The sequence below is a fragment of the Pinus tabuliformis genome, chromosome Q, assembly GCF_031772625.1.
Source record: "Pinus tabuliformis cultivar Carrire ecotype Pingquan chromosome Q, CPIR1, whole genome shotgun sequence".
NCBI classification, from domain to species: domain Eukaryota; kingdom Viridiplantae; phylum Streptophyta; class Pinopsida; order Pinales; family Pinaceae; genus Pinus; species Pinus tabuliformis.
The window spans coordinates 275855842-275876169 of record NC_142296.1 but is presented as its reverse complement, the minus strand read 5'-3'; the positions used below and the strand labels follow the sequence as shown (position 1 = coordinate 275876169).

The window sequence follows — 20328 nt, the reverse complement described above, 5'->3', positions numbered from 1 at the left end:
GTTTTCTTCATGTCTTAATGAAAGGGCTATATACCCTACTTTATTCAATAAATACCTTGTCCAGTGTGTTTCCCAAAAGTCTTCTTATTAGTTATTTCTTTTTGAAAATTCTCATTGTTATTGGTTTGCATTTCGGTTAAAGTCAATTTCTTCATTTCATTGAACTAAGATAGTCATCCTATATTACATTCTAATTATAGAATTATTCAAATAGTTTTATATGATAATTCCTTACTGTAACTTAAATGTTTTGATATTGATATTAGTAGAAACATAATTTACATTACGTTGTGATTATATTACCTTAATCTGAAACAAAATAACTAATGTATAACTTCATCGAAACTTATAAAAAATAAAAATAAAAAATAAAAAAATTTGTGAGGTTGGAAGTATATAATTATTTGAATTGATTTAACAAAATTATTTTTTTAAATAAATCAAAAAGAATTTAATTTTAGAGTTATGACTTATATTTTGATATTGATAATAATAAAAACATAATTTACATTATATGTAGACATTCCAGCATTGTGATTATATTACCTTAATCTCAAACAAAATAAATAATGTATAACTTCATCGAAACTTTAAAAACTTTAATCTATGAGGTTCGAAGTATATAATTATTCGAATCTATTCAACATAATTATTTTTTTAAATAAATTAAAAAAAGTTTAATTTTAGAGTTGTGATTTATTTTAATAATTAAAATAGAGGGAGTGGGATCTTTTATGTTCAAGGAGAAAGAACCTTACACTCGAAGATTTCTGCCACTATCCTTTAGTGAGCTTGTGAGTCTCCTTGTTCACAAGGACTCTAGAGAAGAGCAGGTTGAGCAACTCCTTGAAATAATCAATGGTGGTTACAATGTCTATTGCATGGCTACTAATTCATATATGAATGTTGGAAGTTGTTAACGCAGTGATTTACTATATTTTAATGCAATGATTTACTAAAATTTGTGATTTACTATTTGTTTTAATGCAGTGATTTACTAAAATTTATATAAATGTAGATAATTCTCTTTTAAAATTTCACTTACATATATAATTTTTAAGAAGAATTTTTTTTTCTTTTTTTTTTTTAACTATAATTTTTAGAAAAGTGTTGAGCTTGGAATTATGATTTATATATTTTTGACCTTTTGACCAGATAAGGTAGTTAGGTAGTTAGTTTTATGCATTCAAGTTTTTTAATTGTATTTTATAATTATGATATCTAGCTAGATAAATAGTTTATTTATGGAAAGGATTAATATGTCATACATGCACTCTTAAAATTATCATAGTGAATTTCACTGAATCAATCTTTATTACCATCACTAGAACCATGAAGTAATATGGGATGGAGGAGAGTTGAATCAATCTGGATGAAGTAATATGGGATGGAGGAGAGTTGAATCAATCTTTATTAGTATCACCAGAAGCATGAAGTAATATGGGATGGAGGAGAGTTGAATCAATCTTTATTAGTATCACCAAAAGCATAAAGTAATATGGATGGAGGAGAGTTGCATATATCAATAAAATTTAATGAAAAAAATTAATTACTTTATATTCCAAATTTTATTCATATAAATTCATATTTAAACAATAACCAAAATGTATTTACGAATAGTTATTTACAAATATTATTGTTGTACAACTTAAATAATAATTATAAATTATGTTAATTAGCTAATTATTATAATAATAAAATTTCTAAAAGTTAGGGGAGCGGAGCGGAGAAATTTCAAAATTCCACCGCGGATACCAAAATTCCACTGCGGATCATATGGAAGGAGAATCTCAATACGACGACCACACAAAAATGTCCATCTGACCATAAGATTCCTCTAACACCTCTAACATATTTTCTTCGCATACTGCAGGATGGAGACAAATGTTGATAAATGTTGATGAAGAGAGGATGGAAATGGCCAGGAATTTGTTAAAAGACAAACGTTAATATATAGAGATGGGAAGTCTTATTAAAATCAAGATAAATATTAATAAAGAGATGGAAAGTTGTAATTAATTTATTAAAATCAATTTATATTAAAAGATAAAGACTAATGTAGATGAAGAGAAGTTGAAAATCTCAATAAATTTGCTAAAATAAAGATAAATGTTGATGAAGATAGTGCAATGAGTATGTTAAAATCAAAACAAATGTTGGTAGAGAGATTGGAAATTACAAAAAAAAAATTTAAAAGTAGTATAATCAAAACAAATGTTGATAGAGAGAACAAATGTTGATAGAGAGATTGGAAATTACAAAAAAAATCTTAAAACTAGTATAGATGCATTTTAACCATGGATTTTTTAAGTTATATATATATATATATATGTTTTGAGATTTTTTTTTGTAAGCTTAACAGTTATATCGTTATGATGTCTAATATATCACCCAGATCACCAGTGACTTCACATCAAGGAGTTCTTTAACAAAACACCTAATCACCATCTATCCAAGACCACCAGTAACTTCATATCAAGGAATTCTTTAACAGAACACCCAATCACCGTCTATCCAAAACCAATAGACATGCTTTGAGATATTTGATCCTGTAAATCTCTTATATATATATATATATATATAAAATCTCTAAAACAAATTTCGAAATGCAGAGCATTATTTCATTCAAACCCCTTGACCTTTAAAACTTTCTATTATTACAATTTCATTCTAATTTATTTTCACTATTGTAATGCAACAATGACTACGTGAGTACCTTCCTAACTTCACTCATTGATTTAATTCTTGTATTTCGGTGCAGTGGAAATTGGTGATAATTTCTATTACGGTCTTCCATCGCTTGTATAACAGAGTTATTTCTATTACGGTCTTACATCGATCAGAATGATATGATTGAATATTGTTGAGCGAAAGTTCTGAAATGTAACTTTTATGATAATTGCAACTTTTAATCACAAACACAATAAATGAGAATGTAGAAATGTTATATTTTTATGTGTAATATTTGTTCTAAAGTAACTGAGTATTTTTTTAGTCTCTAATACATTTAATTTCTCTATTTAGGTGCAGTGGACATCGGTGTATAAACATCTCGTAGAAATATGTGTACCTTTTTGCATCCTGTACATTCATTCACATAATAATTTAAAAAAAGAATCACATAGTTCTTAATCAGTTTTTAATCATTAAAAATACATCCATATAGATTTATATGCATTCTAACTCTACAATATACAACAATTTCTATGCTCACAAAGGAGGATATGCATGCATATAGATGCTCAATATCGCTGGCATTCAGAGGCTCATAGTCCCGGACTTATAAACCTTAAAAAGGGAATTATTATCTATGCTCTCATGGTGGTAGGATTTGCACACAAAGTATAACAGGCACTCCGTCAACATCACCATCAAGTTAACAAAACACAGCAACCCAACAAGGAGTAACCCAGACAGAGCCCTCGCCGTTATCCCCACGCCATGGCTGCGCCCGTCCACCACTGAATACACGAAAAGCTCTCCAATAGCTGGAGCAAATATATCGTGAAGTATAATGAGCGCCAAGGCCGTCGTCCGCTTTCCTTTGATAAGCTCGATGCTCTTCTTCATGGCGGCCAGACCGTAATATTTGTTCAGGTAACACACTGTTCTTACATACATTTGGAGGCAGAGCCCGACCACAGTTACGAGAAATACACCCAAAGGAAAGGCCAAGGCGGATTTATGATCAACCTCTTCTCCCACAGCGGCGAAGAGGTTGGTGGGGACGAAGACGGTGAACAGGAGGCCATTGACCAACATGGAGAGCATCATAACGTGAGGCGCTTCCAGACCATGGGAACGTCGGCCCTCAAACAGTCACGTACGACACTTTCAAATTCTTGATGTTGGCGGTGTAGATGGAGGCCACCGTGTATACCATCGCCGCCGTGGACAACACCGACAAGGCTAAACTGAAGGCTCCGTACGCTGCTACACCCACCAGAACCTCCCTCCATACACGCCAAATTGTGTCGCCGCGGAGAATGGTTTCCTCAATTTGTTTGTGGGTGATTTTAAGGAAATGATGGGCGGAGAAGAATCTGTAGCCCAGACTTGCAAAAGAGAAGGGGAGAAGCAGGGTGAGAGCAAGAACCCACAAAAGTTTACGACGGGAGGAGCGGAGGAGGATGTTGAAGGCCTCTCTCACGATGCCCATGGCACCTAATAACTTCCTCTGGGACCTCTTTCAAGATGCCCATGGCACCGAAGCGTAAACCTTTACTCTTCAGCTTCTTTTCTGGCCATTAGAATACCTTCCTGTGCCTACAGGGGTGAGCTGCGAGGCTTAATGGTGGGATTGTTATTATTATATACAAGAGATGATGTTTTGAAGATGCAGGAATGCGCGGCGCTTGGTCAAACGAGTTCCCGATTCACACGGAAACCGACTCTGTCATATCTTTCTAATCGAATTTCTTATTTATTCGAAAATCTGCACTCCCTCCATTGAGCTTCGTTGATTAGACGCGTGCACCTTCCGAGCAGAATGATATTGTTGTTGTGGAGTGAAAGTTTTGAGAGCAAATCGTTGAGAAATCTCAAAATTCCACGGTCGATACCAATTTATTTAAAATGTGTACAAATGTGGTCTATTAAAACATCTAACTACTACAACTATAAATTGAGTGGTTCAGATATTTAGAGTGAGAATATTCATAATCACTTTGAATTGGACCTAACTCTCTAAGCAGTCATGATTTATTTCATTAATATTCATAATCACTTTGAATTGGACCTAACTCTCTAAGCAGCCATGATTTATTCCATTGATATTCATAATCACTTTGAAATGGACCTAACTCTCTAAGCAGCCCTGATTTATTCCATTGATATTCATAATCACTTTGAATTGGACCTAACTCTCTAAGCAGCCCTGATTTATTCCATTTAATAGTGAGAGCGTTCAATATTACCTTACCTCTCCGTGTACCTAATTTCTACATTGTATTATATGAAAACGTAAATAGGTTTAATAATGATAAACAAGCAGAATTAGAGAGGTATAAAAGCCAATGTTTGCTGGTTATTGCCGCTAGTTGGTTCCACCAAACGCAATCCATCTTAATGGTATTTCCTTACTTATATTTGGTGTATTTGTAATTTTTCTTTCTATTTTTAGGCCGATAGGCCTTCCTTTGAAAGGGACTTTCGTCGTCCCTTTGTTCCTCATACTGACACGTGGCATCGGATTTCGAATGGCAAAACCAGGAGTTTTTCAGCGGGACGGTTCTGCGAGGGAGTGGCGTCAAAATAGAGCGGAACAGTTCTGAGGGAGTGGCGTCGTGGATATTTATGTTCTGCGAGGGAATGGCGTCGTGGATATTTATGTTCTGCGAGGGAATGGCGGCGTCGTCTAACTGTTCTGGGGTTCCTTTGGATGTTAGAGCAGAACCTGATCCACGGTTTGTTTTCCAGTTTGTTGGACAGCCTGACGCCCTGAAGACAGTCCTCACATTTTGCAAGCGCAAGGAAAAGTTCATCAGCCCATTTTTACCTGTGACAGAGGTGATCGCTATTTCTGTGTTCATTTTCTTTTCATTCATTCTATCCATCGGTCTGTTGAATGCAAGTATTGCTGCTGCGTCTTTTTTGGTTATGAAGAGAGGCGGCTTTCTCCACTACAGCTAGGGTTTTGACCCCTGCTGCCAACTCGCTGCAGGTAGCTTTCATCACGTGGTCAATTTTTACCCTAAATCCCTGACGCCCTGAAGACAGTCCTCACATTTTGCAAGCGCAAGGAAAAGTTCATCAGCCTATTTTTACCTGCAAGTTTAGCCGTGACAGAGGTGATCGCTCCAGGCAAGTTTGTTCATGGCTTCTTTCTTAGTCTTTGGATGTTTATTTATATATGAAAATTTTTTGTTCCACAATAATGCCTTAACCACCTATCTTCTCTGTGGTTATGGACTGTTATCTTATTCAAACTCTCCGCAATACTAGATTAGTACAAGCCTTTTTTATAGCCTCCATGAAACATACACAATTGCATATGTTCCCTCTTCTACGAAAGGGTGCAGTTGGAAAGCCATGTCCTCAGGCATGAATGCGTAGCTTTATCCCCAAACGTTGAATGCTTATAAATTCAAGGTCATGATTAGGGAAAAACTAATAGGAATTTTCATTTTCTTTTGGGAGAAAGGCAGAAATTGGGAAGAGCAAGATGAAAGAGAATAACTATAGCTATTTCCGTTTCTGGTAAATACAGTTATGTCAAAAATGGGAATTCTGTGGATGAATTCGATTTTGAGTATGATTAAAACAAACCTGCAAACCGGGGATCTATTTGGTTGTGGAGTTCTTATACCATATGAGGGTTTTCTCCACCTGAAATCTGTGTATTACTATCTGCATTCTCTATTTCTGTGTTCATTTTCTTTTCATTCATTCTATCCATCGGTCTGTTGAATGCAAGTATTGCTGCTGCGTCTTTTTTGGTTATGAAGAGAGGCGGCTTTCTCCACTACAGCTAGGGTTTTGACCCCTGCTGCCAACTCGCTGCAGGTAGCTTTCATCACGTGGTCAATTTTTACCCTAAATCCAGCCTTGAGCAAAAAACCGTGGTGTTCCAAGCCCCTGTAGCTAAGACCTCAAAGCATGGAGCTCATCAACCAGAGAGAGTATGTTTCCTCATGAAGTTATTAGAAGTGTCAAAGAAAATAACTATTCCATTTCCCAGGTGTAAGGCTCTTTTATTTGTTCAAAAGTTTTTGGTTGATAAGTTGATGGGCCAGTGGCTGAATCACAAGGTTTTAGGGCTTTGACTAGAAGAAAAACTACTGCTGATGAAAGGATCCTTAAGTTTCATCCTTTATGGAGACATATATATTGCTTTCCTGTTTGAATGAAGGAGGAAAGAAGCTTAATATTTCACAGTGGCCCTTATTTTACGCGCTATTGATGGTTTTATTTGAATTGCAGAATGTTGGCATTCAACACTTTTACCTTTCATTTTCACTTTAGTGTACTTTCTTCGCTAAATTTGTTCCAACATCTGAGCCTATCTCATGCATATTTCTAGATAATGTTAGAGCCCATGGTTCCATGATCAGTTGTGTCATCGTGATGATTTGTATTATGTATCATGGTTAGTCAAAAGTGTGACCATTGTACTAGACCATGCTTAGTAATCTATGTAAACTGTTCTTTTCATCCACTACAGCTAGGGTTTTGACCCCTGCTGCCAACTCGCTGCAGGTAGCTTTCATCACGTGGTCAATTTTTACCCTAAATCCCTGACGCCCTGAAGACAGTCCTCACATTTTGCAAGTGCAAGGAAAAGTTCATCAGCCTATTTTTACCTGCAAGTTTAGCCGTGACAGAGGTGATCGCTCCAGGCAAGTTTGTTCATGGCTTCTTTCTTAGTCTTTGGATGTTTATTTATATATGAAAATTTTTTGTTCCACAATAATGCCTTAACCACCTATCTTCTCTGTGGTTATGGACTGTTATCTTATTCAAACTCTCCGCAATACTAGATTAGTACAAGCCTTTTTTATAGCCTCCATGAAACATACACAATTGCATATGTTCCCTCTTCTACGAAAGGGTGCAGTTGGAAAGCCATGTCCTCAGGCATGAATGCGTAGCTTTATCCCCAAACGTTGAATGCTTATAAATTCAAGGTCATGATTAGGGAAAAACTAATAGGAATTTTCATTTTCTTTTGGGAGAAAGGCAGAAATTGAGAAGAGCAAGATGAAAGAGAATAACTATAGCTATTTCCGTTTCTGGTAAATACAGTTATGTCGAAAGTGGGAATTCTGTGGATGAATTCGATTTTGAGTATGATTAAAACAAACCTGCAAACCGGGGATCTATTTGGTTGTGGAGTTCTTATACCATATGAGGGTGTTCTCCACCTGAAATCTGTGTATTACTATCTGCATTCTCTATTTCTGTGTTCATTTTCTTTTCATTCATTCTATCCATCGGTCTGTTGAATGCAAGTATTGCTGCTGCGTCTTTTTTGGTTATGAAGAGAGGCGGATTTCTCCACTACAGCTAGGGTTTTCACCCCTGCTGCCAACTCGCTGCAGGTAGCTTTCATCACGTGGTCAATTTTTACCCTAAATCCAGCCTTCAGCAAAAAACCGTGGTGTTCCAAGCCCCTGTAGCTAAGACCTCAAAGCATGGAGCTCATCAACCAGAGAGAGTATGTTTCCTCATGAAGTTATTAGAAGTGTGAAAGAAAATAACTATTCCATTTCCCAAGTGTAAGGCTCTTTTATTTGTTCAAAAGTTTTTGGTTGATAAGTTGATGGGCCAGTCGCTGAATCACAAGGTTTTAGGGCTTTGACTAGAAGAAAAACTACTGCTGATGAAAGGATCCTTAAGTTTCATCCTTTATGGAGACATATATATTGCTTTCCTGTTTGAATGAAGGAGGAAAGAAGCTTAATATTTCACAGTGGCCCTTATTTTACGCGCTATTGATGGTTTTATTTGAATTGCAGAATGCTGGAATTCAACACTTTTACCTTTCATTTTCACTTTAGTGTACTTTCTTCGCTAAATTTGTTCCAACATCTGAGCCTATCTCATGCATATTTCTAGATAATGTTAGAGCCCATGGTTCCATGATCAGTTGTGTCATCGTGATGATTTGTATTATGTATCATGGTTAGTCAAAAGTGTGACCATTGTACTAGACCATGCTTAGTAATCTATGTAAACTGTTCTTTTCATCCAGATGGTTTCTCTAGACCTTTGAGGTTTGTATCATCTAACTGGGCTGATCTGTTTATTAAATATGAATTGGGCCGACCTGTGCATGTGAGACTTGGGGTTGGCCCCTTTGGAAATTTCAAATTTGTTCATGAGTTATACGGAAGTGACAACAAAAAACTTATACATCCACTGCTAAGGGAAGATTTGGCGTTCTTACATGATGAGTGAAGGAGATCGACTATTTGGGGCTTTTGATGCTGAGCATTCACTTTGAAAGTCCACTTACCCATTTTGGAGGATACATAGAGATTGTACTTACTGGTTTTTGTGGAGGAAAGGAGCACTTGGGAGGCCTTTAGAGGCTGGATGTGGCATCTTGAAGGGCCTTCTTTGCATCATTTGTGGAGGGAGAAACTGAAATACTAACAATTCTGATCGCTCCAGGCAAGTTTGTTCATGGCTTCTTTCTTAGTCTTTGGATGTTTATTTATATATGAAAATTTTGTGTTCCACAATAATGCCTTAACCACCTATCTTCTCTGTGGTTATGGACTGTTATCTTATTCAAACTCTCCGCAATACTAGATTAGTACAAGCCTTTTTTATAGCCTCCATGAAACATACACAATTGCATATGTTCCCTCTTCTATGAAAGGTTGCAGTTGGAAAGCCATGTCCTGAGGCATGAATGCGTAGCTTCATCCCCAAACATTGAATGCTTATAAATTCAAGGTCATGATTAGGGAAAAACTAATAGGAATTTTCATTTTCTTTTGGGAGAAAGGCAGAAATTGGGAAGAGCAAGATGAAAGAGAATAACTATAGCTATTTCTGTTTCTGGTAAATACAGTTATGTCGAAAGTGGGAATTATGTGGATGAATTCGATTTTGAGTATGATTAAAACAAACCTGCAAACCGGGGATCTATTTGGTTGTGGAGTTCTTATACCATATGAGGGTTTTCTCCACCTGAAATCTGTGTATTACTATCTGCATTCTCTATTTCTGTGTTCATTTTCTTTTCATTCGTTCTATCCATCGGTCTGTTGAATGCAAGTATTGCTGCTGCGTCTTTTTTGGTTATGAAGAGAGGCGGCTTTCTCCACTACAGCTAGGGTTTTGACCCCTGCTGCCAACTCGCTGCAGGTAGCTTTCATCACGTGGTCAATTTTTACCCTACATCTAGCCTTGAGCAAAAAACCGTGGTGTTCCAAGCCCCTGTAGCTAAGACCTCAAAGCATGGAGCTCATCAACCAGAGAGAGTACGTTTCCTCATGAAGTTATTAGAAGTGTCAAAGAAAATAACTATTCCATTTCCCAGGTGTAAGGCTCTTTTATTTGTTCAAAAGTTTTTGGTTGATAAGTTGATGGGCCAGTCGCTGAATCACAAGGTTTTAGGGCTTTGACTAGAAGAAAAACTACTGCTGATGAAAGGATCCTTAAGTTTCATCCTTTATGGAGACATATATATTGCTTTCCTGTTTGAATGAAGGAGGAAAGAAGCTTAATATTTCACAGTGGCCCTTATTTTACGCGCTATTGATGGTTTTATTTGAATTACAGAATGCTGGAATTCAACACTTTTACCTTTCATTTTCACTTTAGTGTACTTTCTTCGCTAAATTTGTTCCAACATTTGAGCCTATCTCATGCATATTTCTAGATAATGTTAGAGCCCATGGTTCCATGATCAGTTGTGTCATCGTGATGATTTGTATTATGTATCATGGTTAGTCAAAAGTGTGACCATTGTACTAGACCATGCTTAGTAATCTATGTAAACTGTTCTTTTCATCCATTACAGCTAGGGTTTTGACCCCTGCTGCCAACTCGCTGCAGGTAGCTTTCATCACGTGGTCAATTTTTACCCTAAATCCCTGACGCCCTAAAGACAGTCCTCACATTTTGCAAGTGCAAGGAAAAGTTCATCAGCCTATTTTTACCTGCAAGTTTAGCCGTGACAGAGGTGATCGCTCCAGGCAAGTTTGTTCATGGCTTCTTTCTTAGTCTTTGGATGTTTATTTATATATGAAAATTTTTTGTTCCACAATAATGCCTTAACCACCTATCTTCTCTGTGGTTATGGACTGTTATCTTATTCAAACTCTCCGCAATACTAGATTAGTACAAGCCTTTTTTATAGCCTCCATGAAACATACACAATTGCATATGTTCCCTCTTCTACGAAAGGGTGCAGTTGGAAAGCCATGTCCTCAGGCATGAATGCGTAGCTTTATCCCCAAACATTGAATGCTTATAAATTCAAGGTCATGATTAGGGAAAAACTAATAGGAATTTTCATTTTCTTTTGGGAGAAAGGCAGAAATTGAGAAGAGCAAGATGAAAGAGAATAACTATAGCTATTTCCGTTTCTGGTAAATACAGTTATGTCCAAAGTGGGAATTCTGTGGATGAATTCGATTTTGAGTATGATTAAAACAAACCTGCAAACCGGGGATCTATTTGGTTGTGGAGTTCTTATACCATATGAGGGTGTTCTCCACCTGAAATCTGTGTATTACTATCTGCATTCTCTATTTCTGTGTTCATTTTCTTTTCATTCATTCTATCCATCGGTCTGTTGAATGCAAGTATTGTTGCTGCGTCTTTTTTGGTTATGAAGAGAGGCGACTTTCTCCACTACAGCTAGGGTTTTCACCCCTGTTGCCAACTCGCTGCAGGTAGCTTTCATCACGTGGTCAATTTTTACCCTAAATCCAGCCTTCAGCAAAAAACCGTGGTGTTCCAAGCCCCTGTAGCTAAGACCTAAAAGCATGGAGCTTATCAACCAAAGAGAGTATGTTTCCTCATGAAGTTATTAGAAGTGTGAAAGAAAATAACTATTCCATTTCCCAAGTGTAAGGCTCTTTTATTTGTTCAAAAGTTTTTGGTTGATAAGTTGATGGGCCAGTCGCTGAATCACAAGGTTTTAGGGCTTTGACTAGAAGAAAAACTACTGCTGATGAAAGGATCCTTAAGTTTCATCCTTTATGGAGACATATATATTGCTTTCCTGTTTGAATGAAGGAGGAAAGAAGCTTAATATTTCACAGTGGCCCTTATTTTACGCGCTATTGATGGTTTTATTTGAATTGCAGAATGCTGGAATTCAACACTTTTACCTTTCATTTTCACTTTAGTGTACTTTCTTCGCTAAATTTGTTCCAACATCTGAGCCTATCTCATGCATATTTCTAGATAATGTTAGAGTCCATGGTTCCATGATCAGTTGTGTCATCGTGATTATTTGTATTATGTATCATGGTTAGTCAAAAGTGTGACCATTGTACTAGACCATGCTTAGTAATCTATGTAAATTGTTCTTTTCATCCAGATGGTTTCTCTAGACCTTTGAGGTTTGTATCATCTAACTCCAGGCTGATCTGTTTATTAAATATGAATTGGGCCGACCTGTGCATCTGAGACTTGGGGTTGGCCCCTTTGGAAATTTCAAATTTGTTCATGAGTTATACGGAAGTGACAACAAAAAACTTATACATCCACTGCTAAGGGAAGATTTGGCGTTCTTACATGATGAGTGAAGGAGATCGACTATTTGGGGCTTTTGATGCTGAGCATTCACTTTGAAAGTCCACTTACCCATTTTGGAGGATACATAGAGATTGTACTTACTGGTTTTTGTGGAGGAAAGGAGCACTTGGGAGGCCTTTAGAGGCTGGATGTGGCATCTTGAAGGGCCTTCTTTGCATCATTTGTGGAGGGAGAAACTGACATACTAACAATTCTGATCGCTCCAGGCAAGTTTGTTCATGGCTTCTTTCTTAGTCTTTGGATGTTTATTTATATATGAAAATTTTTTGTTCCACAATAATGCCTTAACCACCTATCTTCTCTGTGGTTATGGACTGTTATCTTATTCAAACTCTCCGCAATACTAGATTAGTACAAGCCTTTTTTATAGCCTCCATGAAACATACACAATTGCATATGTTCCCTCTTCTACGAAAGGGTGCAGTTGGAAAGCCATGTCCTCAGGCATGAATGCGTAGCTTTATCCCCAAATGTTGAATGCTTATAAATTCAAGGTCATGATTAGGGAAAAACTAATAGGAATTTTCATTTTCTTTTGGGAGAAAGGCAGAAATTGGGAAGAGCAAGATGAAAGAGAATAACTATAGCTATTTCCGTTTCTGGTAAATACAGTTATGTCCAAAGTGGGAATTCTGTGGATGAATTCGATTTTGAGTATGATTAAAACAAACCTGCAAACCGGGGATCTATTTGGTTGTGGAGTTCTTATACCATATGAGGGTTTTCTCCACCTGAAATCTGTGTATTACTATCTGCATTCTCTATTTCTGTGTTCATTTGATTTTCATTCATTCTATCCATCGGTCTGTTGAATGCAAGTATTGCTGCTGCGTCTTTTTTGGTTATGAAGAGAGGCGGATTTCTCCACTACAGCTAGGGTTTTGACCCCTGCTGCCAACTCGCTGCAGGTAGCTTTCATCACGTGGTCAATTTTTACCCTACATCCATCCTTGAGCAAAAAACCGTGGTGTTCCAAGCCCCTATAGCTAAGACCTCAAAGCATGGAGCTCATCAACCAGAGAGAGTATGTTTCCTCATGAAGTTATTAGAAGTGTCAAAGAAAATAACTATTCCATTTCCCAGGTGTAAGGCTCTTTTATTTGTTCAAAAGTTTTTGGTTGATAAGTTGATGGGCCAGTGGTTGAATCACAAGGTTTTAGGGCTTTGACTAGAAGAAAAACTACTGCTGATGAAAGGATCCTTAAGTTTCATCCTTTATGGAGACATATATATTGCTTTCCTGTTTGAATGAAGGAGGAAAGAAGCTTAATATTTCACAGTGGCCCTTATTTTACGTGCTATTGATGGTTTTATTTGAATTGCAGAATGCTGGAATTCAACACTTTTACCTTTCATTTTCACTTTAGTGTACTTTCTTCGCTAAATTTGTTCCAACATCTGAGCCTATCTCATGCATATTTCTAGATAATGTTAGAGCCCATGGTTCCATGATCAGTTGTGTCATCGTGATGATTTGTATTATGTATCATGGTTAGTCAAAAGTGTGACCATTGTACTAGACCATGCTTAGTAATCTATGTAAACTGTTCTTTTCATCCACTACAGCTAGGGTTTTGACCCCTGCTGCCAACTCGCTGCAGGTAGCTTTCATCACGTGGTCAATTTTTACCCTAAATCCCTGACGCCCTGAAGACAGTCCTCACATTTTGCAAGTGCAAGGAAAAGTTCATTAGCCTATTTTTACCTGCAAGTTTAGCCGTGACAGAGGTGATCGCTCCAGGCAAGTTTGTTCATGGCTTCTTTCTTAGTCTTTGGATGTTTATTTATATATGAAAATTTTTTGTTCCACAATAATGCCTTAACCACCTATCTTCTCTGTGGTTATGGACTGTTATCTTATTCAAACTCTCCGCAATACTAGATTAGTACAAGCCTTTTTTATAGCCTCCATGAAACACACACAATTGCATATGTTCCCTCTTCTACGAAAGGGTGCAGTTGGAAAGCCATGTCCTGAGGCATGAATGCGTAGCTTTATCCCCAAACGTTGAATGCTTATAAATTCAAGGTCATGATTAGGGAAAAACTAATAGGAATTTTCATTTTCTTTTGGGAGAAAGGCAGAAATTGAGAAGAGCAAGATGAAAGAGAATAACTATAGCTATTTCCGTTTCTGGTAAATACAGTTATGTCCAAAGTGGGAATTCTGTGGATGAATTCGATTTTGAGTATGATTAAAACAAACCTGCAAACCGGGGATCTATTTGGTTGTGGAGTTCTTATACCATATGAGGGTGTTCTCCACCTGAAATTTGTGTATTACTATCTGCATTCTCTATTTCTGTGTTCATTTTCTTTTCATTCATTCTATCCATCGGTCTGTTGAATGCAAGTATTGTTGCTGCGTCTTTTTTGGTTATGAAGAGAGGCGGCTTTCTCCACTACAGCTAGGGTTTTCACCCCTGTTGCCAACTCGCTGCAGGTAGCTTTCATCACGTGGTCAATTTTTACCCTAAATCCAGCCTTCAGCAAAAAACCGTGGTGTTCCAAGCCCCTGTAGCTAAGACCTCAAAGCATGGAGCTCATCAACCAGAGAGAGTATGTTTCCTCATGAAGTTATTATAAGTGTGAAAGAAAATAACTATTCCATTTCCCAAGTGTAAGGCTCTTTTATTTGTTCAAAAGTTTTTGGTTGATAAGTTGATGGGCCAGTGGCTGAATCACAAGGTTTTAGGGCTTTGACTAGAAGAAAAACTACTGTTGATGAAAGGATCCTTAAGTTTCATCCTTTATGGAGACATATATATTGCTTTCCTGTTTGAATGAAGGAGGAAAGAAGCTTAATATTTCACAGTGGCCCTTATTTTACGCACTATTGATGGTTTTATTTGAATTGCAGAATGCTGGAATTCAACACTTTTACCTTTCATTTTCACTTTAGTGTACTTTCTTCGCTAAATTTGTTCCAACATCTGAGCCTATCTCATGCATATTTCTAGATAATGTTAGAGCCCATGGTTCCATGATCAGTTGTGTCATCGTGATGATTTGTATTATGTGTCATGGTTAGTCAAAAGTGTGACCATTGTACTAGACCATGCTTAGTAATCTATGTAAATTGTTCTTTTCATCCAGATGGTTTCTCTAGACCTTTGAGGTTTGTATCATCTAACTGGGCTGATCTGTTTATTAAATATGAATTGGGCCGACCTGTGCATGTGAGACTTGGGGTTGGCCCCTTTGGAAATTTCAAATTTGTTCATGAGTTATACGGATGTGACAACAAAAAACTTATACATCCACTGCTAAGGGAAGATTTGGCGTTCTTACATGATGAGTGAAGGAGATCGACTATTTGGGGCTTTTGATGCTGAGCATTCACTTTGAAAGTCCACTTACCCATTTTGGAGGATACATAGAGATTGTACTTACTGGTTTTTGTGGAGGAAAGGAGCACTTGGGAGGCCTTTAGAGGCTGGATGTGGCATCTTGAAGGGCCTTCTTTGCATCATTTGTGGAGGGAGAAACTGACATACTAACAATTCCACACCTAAGGATAGTTAGGAGGTGAGGTCATACTAACAATTCGACACCTAAGGATAGGTATGAGGTGAGGTCATTCAAAGCCTTTCGTTTCCGGTCATGAAATTACATTGGTTGGTAAGGCTAAAATTATATTCAAACTGCCCACATTCTTTCTCCTTTCACATCATACTCCATTTCGATCTTCTTAACTTTGTACAAAAAGAAAATGGGAATTGAATTACTCCTCTTTTGCAGATCGCTGCATTTAGGTGGATTGGTCAGGCTGCAAATAAATAGAAACTGCCCATGATAGTCCGCAATCTGGCCACTGTTATGTGACTGATGGAATCTGATTGTTGGTATGGTCTGGCCGCTGTTTTCAGGGTCCTGTTTCTGATAGTTCTTCTATATGCCTGGACTGAAGGACTGTGTGAACTTTCAGATTCAATAGCTATACATGGTGTTTGAAGAGCGTGTTCACTATATGCAATGCCTGCTTTTCAACATCCCTAAAATGTGCAGAAATGCACAAGCACAGTGAGTACACCCGCATATAGCATATTAAAGAAAAAAAAATTGTGCATTGTTCACATGATACTTAATATATCATAAATTATTACAAAGCCATATGGAGTCCAGTCAGCCTTTTAGAAGGGTCTGGAAAGGGTAAATTAAGTGAGTGAAATACATGGCAAATGCCTTGATTGAACAAGATCTCTTAATGTGTAGGATCAGTATTAGGATTGGCTGAGAAATTTTCCTATTTCATTGATGTTTTGCCGGTACTGCAAGAATATAAGCATTTTTGAGCCGCTTAAGGTGCTTCTAAATTCCAACAATATGTAGCTTTTCCCTGAAGAAAATGGGAATTGAATTACTCCTCTTTTGCAGATCGCTGCATTTAGGTGGATTGGTCAGGCTGCAAATAAATAGAAACTGCCCATGATAGTCCGCAATCTGGCCACTGTTATGTGACTGATGGAATCTGATTGTTGGTATGGTCTGGCCGCTCTTTTCAGGGTCCTGTTTCTGATAGTTCTTCTATATGCCTGGACTGAAGGACTGTGTGAACTTTCAGATTCAATAGCTATACATGGTGTTTGAAGAGCGTGTTCACTATATGCAATGCCTCCTTTTCAACATCCCTAAAATGTGCAGAAATGCACAAGCACAGTGAGTACACCCGAATATATCATATTAAAGAAAAAAAAATTGTGCATTGTTCACATGATACTTAATATATCATAAATTATTACAAAGCCATATGGAGTCCAGTCAGCCTTTTAGAAGGGTCTGGAAAGGGTAAATTAAGTGAGTGAAATACATGGCAAATGCCTTGATTGAACAACATCTCTTAATGTGTAGGATCAGTATTAGGATTGGCTGAGAAATTTTCCTATTTCATTGATGTTTTGCCGGTACTGTAAGACTATAAGCATTTTTGAGCCGCTTAAGGTGCTTCTAAATTCCAACAATATGTAGCTTTTCCCTGAATCAAATAACAAGCATTTTGTTAACGTGGATTACCTTCGGTCGTTAATATGAGAGGTTATTCTCCTCCCCGTGTAGGTTGTGCCCTTATTATTGTTTCACCATCAACAGTTAACCTTCTTAGATTAGATTCCCCATTCATGTCACATCTTCTTTGACTAGAATTCTGTATTGTGCTGAAATTGATGAATTGCAGGTACTCCCCTCACGGGAAAAAGAAACCTCTTGTTCTATTATGGAGACAACCTTGACACCGAATGCCATTCCTCTATTGCTGAATGGTTGCACCGAGATTCAACCACTACTTCAAATAATCGATGTAGGTTCCGTTACCTCATTGAAAACAACATCCTCGCACTTCCACATTACTCTATCTGATGGAGCACATCAACATAAGACTTTGCTACCATCCGCATATGGCCCACAAGTTGTCTCTGGAGACATCCAAATTGGATCAATAATTCTGCTCAAAAAAGCAGCTTGCACAGTGCTCCAAAACTCCTCGTAAGGCCCACCATTTGAAATCACCCTCTTTTACTTTTTCCCGCCTAGCCGTTTTTTGCATCAAACGAAGGAAAATGGAATCTTTATTAATTCATTTCTTACTTGTTTACATAAGGTCCATCCGAGTCGTTGAGCTTGAAGTTGTGAAGCGCACAGCAGCATTGATGAAGGACACATCGACGCTGCAACATGCACAGGCGGGTTCAGCCCAATTTAGCTCTTCGTCAGCTAAAGATACCTTGCCCTCTTCAGTTACCCCACCAACTACGGCAACAACTACAACAATTCCATTCACGGCACTCAACCCTTACCGAAAGTATTGGTCTATCCAAGGTAGAGCATCTGCGAAGACATCATTGAAGTCATACAACAATGTGCGAGGCTCAGGAAAAGTTTTTGGATTTGACCTTATCAACCGTGATAAGGAAGAGATCCACCTTTCTGCATTTGCTGAACTGGCCGAATCTCTTTACAATCTAATTCAGGTTGGGCAACTATACATTGTATCAAATGGCACAGTGAGAGAAGCAAATCCAAACTACAACCACCTCAAGAACAAATGGGAGATTTACTTGTCTGCTGCTTCCACTATCAATCCATGTCCTACAGATGATCCAATGTTTCCCTACCAGAGCTTTCACTTCAAGAATATTGCTGACGTAAAAAATGCACCTCCAAATACAAATGTAGATGTCATTGGTGTTGTTACTTCCACGTCACCTGCATCAACAATTCGACGAAAAGATGGAAGTGAGACATTAAGGAAAACACTCATACTAAAGGACAGGTCGGGTTTTAGCATTGATGTTACATTATGGGGAGAACACTGTGACTATATCGGACAGCATCTTTCTGAATTCTACTCTTTCGACAACCCACCAATTCTTGCAATCAAAGGAGGCCGCGTGTCTGAATTTAATGGCACCACAATAGGGACGATACCAACGAGCACTCTCACAATAAATCCACAGGTTGAAGAAACTCAGCAACTACATGCATGGTTCCGTGAAACCGGCTATAGCTCTTCTTCTCCATCTTTGAGTAGAAACTATGGTGTTGCTTCGAAACGTGCCCTGCCACGAAAGACGTTTCATGAGATTGCTGGCATGCAGCCCTCTGATAAAGCAATCTGGGTTTCAGTTCGAGCAACAATTACTGCTCTTCATATGGATGACTTCTACTTTCTAGCATGTCCACTAGATTTCAATAGAAAACAATGCATGAAGAAGGTTGTGGAGCATTCTAACAATCTTTGGCATTGAACAAAATGTAACAGTGACTTCCCAGAATGTGACTACCGTTACAAACTTAAAATTGAGCTACATGACCACATCGGGAATCTACAGAACGTCACAGTTTTCAATGATGCAAGGAACGAGCTCATGGGCATCACAGCGAAAGACCTATTCCTACTTTCTATCGAACCAACTGATCTACAAGAAATTTGTGGCCGGATTTCAGGGCACCGCTTCCAGCTAACACTTTCCATTAAAACATATTACTTCAACGGTGTTCAACGCTTGCAACCAATACTGATCAATTCAGAGGAAATTCAATATGCCTCTGCATGCAAGGAAGCGCTCACTGACATTCAAGCACTGTCCGCTTCAAAACGACCTATTGTTCGCCGCCTGTGAACTTTTTCTTAGGGCGTCATCTACCACGCCTGTTTGTACATAAACAAACATTTCCACACAACTAATTGTCTCATCTTTGTAAATTACACACCCATGTTATTATGATGAAACCTGTAGTTTTCAGTGCAAATACTCTCTTCCATTCATTCCAACATATGTATGTTTGCCATTTACATTTTACGTAATATAAATATCAACAGATGTAAAGAGTCACTACATATCTTTGTCGTTCGTTGTCTACATGCTACACATTGATCCCTTGCTTGCTAAGCTATTCATTTTATCGCTCAAACATGTCAAACAAAAATTTTTCTAAGAAAAGGGAACAAATTATTTTTAATCTTGTTTCTCTCCTCTCAATGATAGATACTGAAATAACATATGGTTTCATATCATTCCTAATTGCATGTTTTCCCTTCTACCTAATCTACCTATCTTCACCGATGTTGAACTAAAAAATTTTAAATCTAAGTTCAAAATATAATGTTCCAATTTCACAATGGATGTGCACACAATAAAATGAGATACCAAACATGCACTACTTGTTTACGAAAACTAACAACTACTACTTGTACTTGTTTAGATATGCCACCAAACAATCAACTTGCGGACAAAAACAAGCGGCGGCGTATTCTTTATGCACAACAGAAGGATCAAATAAATGCACGACGTCGACTACTTTATGAACAGCACAACAACCCTACTACTTCCTCTACATCCCTTCCCACCTCAAATGAATATAACCCTCCCCTTAACGAAGAACACCGTCGCTTTCGAGAAAGGATTGATGGACTTTCTACCTTGCATGTTTGCACAACATGCAAGGAAGCATACCCAGGAATGAAAACAAAGCTCTTCCACAATAGACTCTCTTGTTTTCGTTGTGCATCATCTAAATCTACCAATCGTTTTTCTGAACTAAAAACCATGGACCCTGGAGAACAACCCTGTGTCCTTCACCAATTAACCCAAGTTGAAGAAATGCTCA

The 20328-nt window shown here is 37.7% G+C and overlaps 2 protein-coding genes across 2 annotated transcripts; one reads left to right on the top strand and one right to left on the bottom strand.

The window, feature by feature from the left end:
• Nucleotides 1–3258: 3258 nt before the first annotated feature.
• LOC149219290 (uncharacterized) lies at nucleotides 3259–3771 on the bottom strand. Its single transcript, XM_089386777.1, has one exon. It carries the CDS (start codon nucleotides 3769–3771, stop codon nucleotides 3259–3261), a length of 513 nt encoding a protein of 170 aa, XP_089242903.1.
• Nucleotides 3772–18320: 14549 nt separating this feature from the next.
• LOC149219289 (replication protein A 70 kDa DNA-binding subunit A-like) lies at nucleotides 18321–19340 on the top strand. The gene is made up of 2 exons (XM_089386776.1): nucleotides 18321–18932; nucleotides 19050–19340. The coding sequence occupies exons 1-2, from the start codon at nucleotides 18321–18323 to the stop codon at nucleotides 19338–19340; spliced, it is 903 nt and encodes a 300-aa protein (XP_089242902.1).
• Nucleotides 19341–20328: the final 988 nt, after the last annotated feature.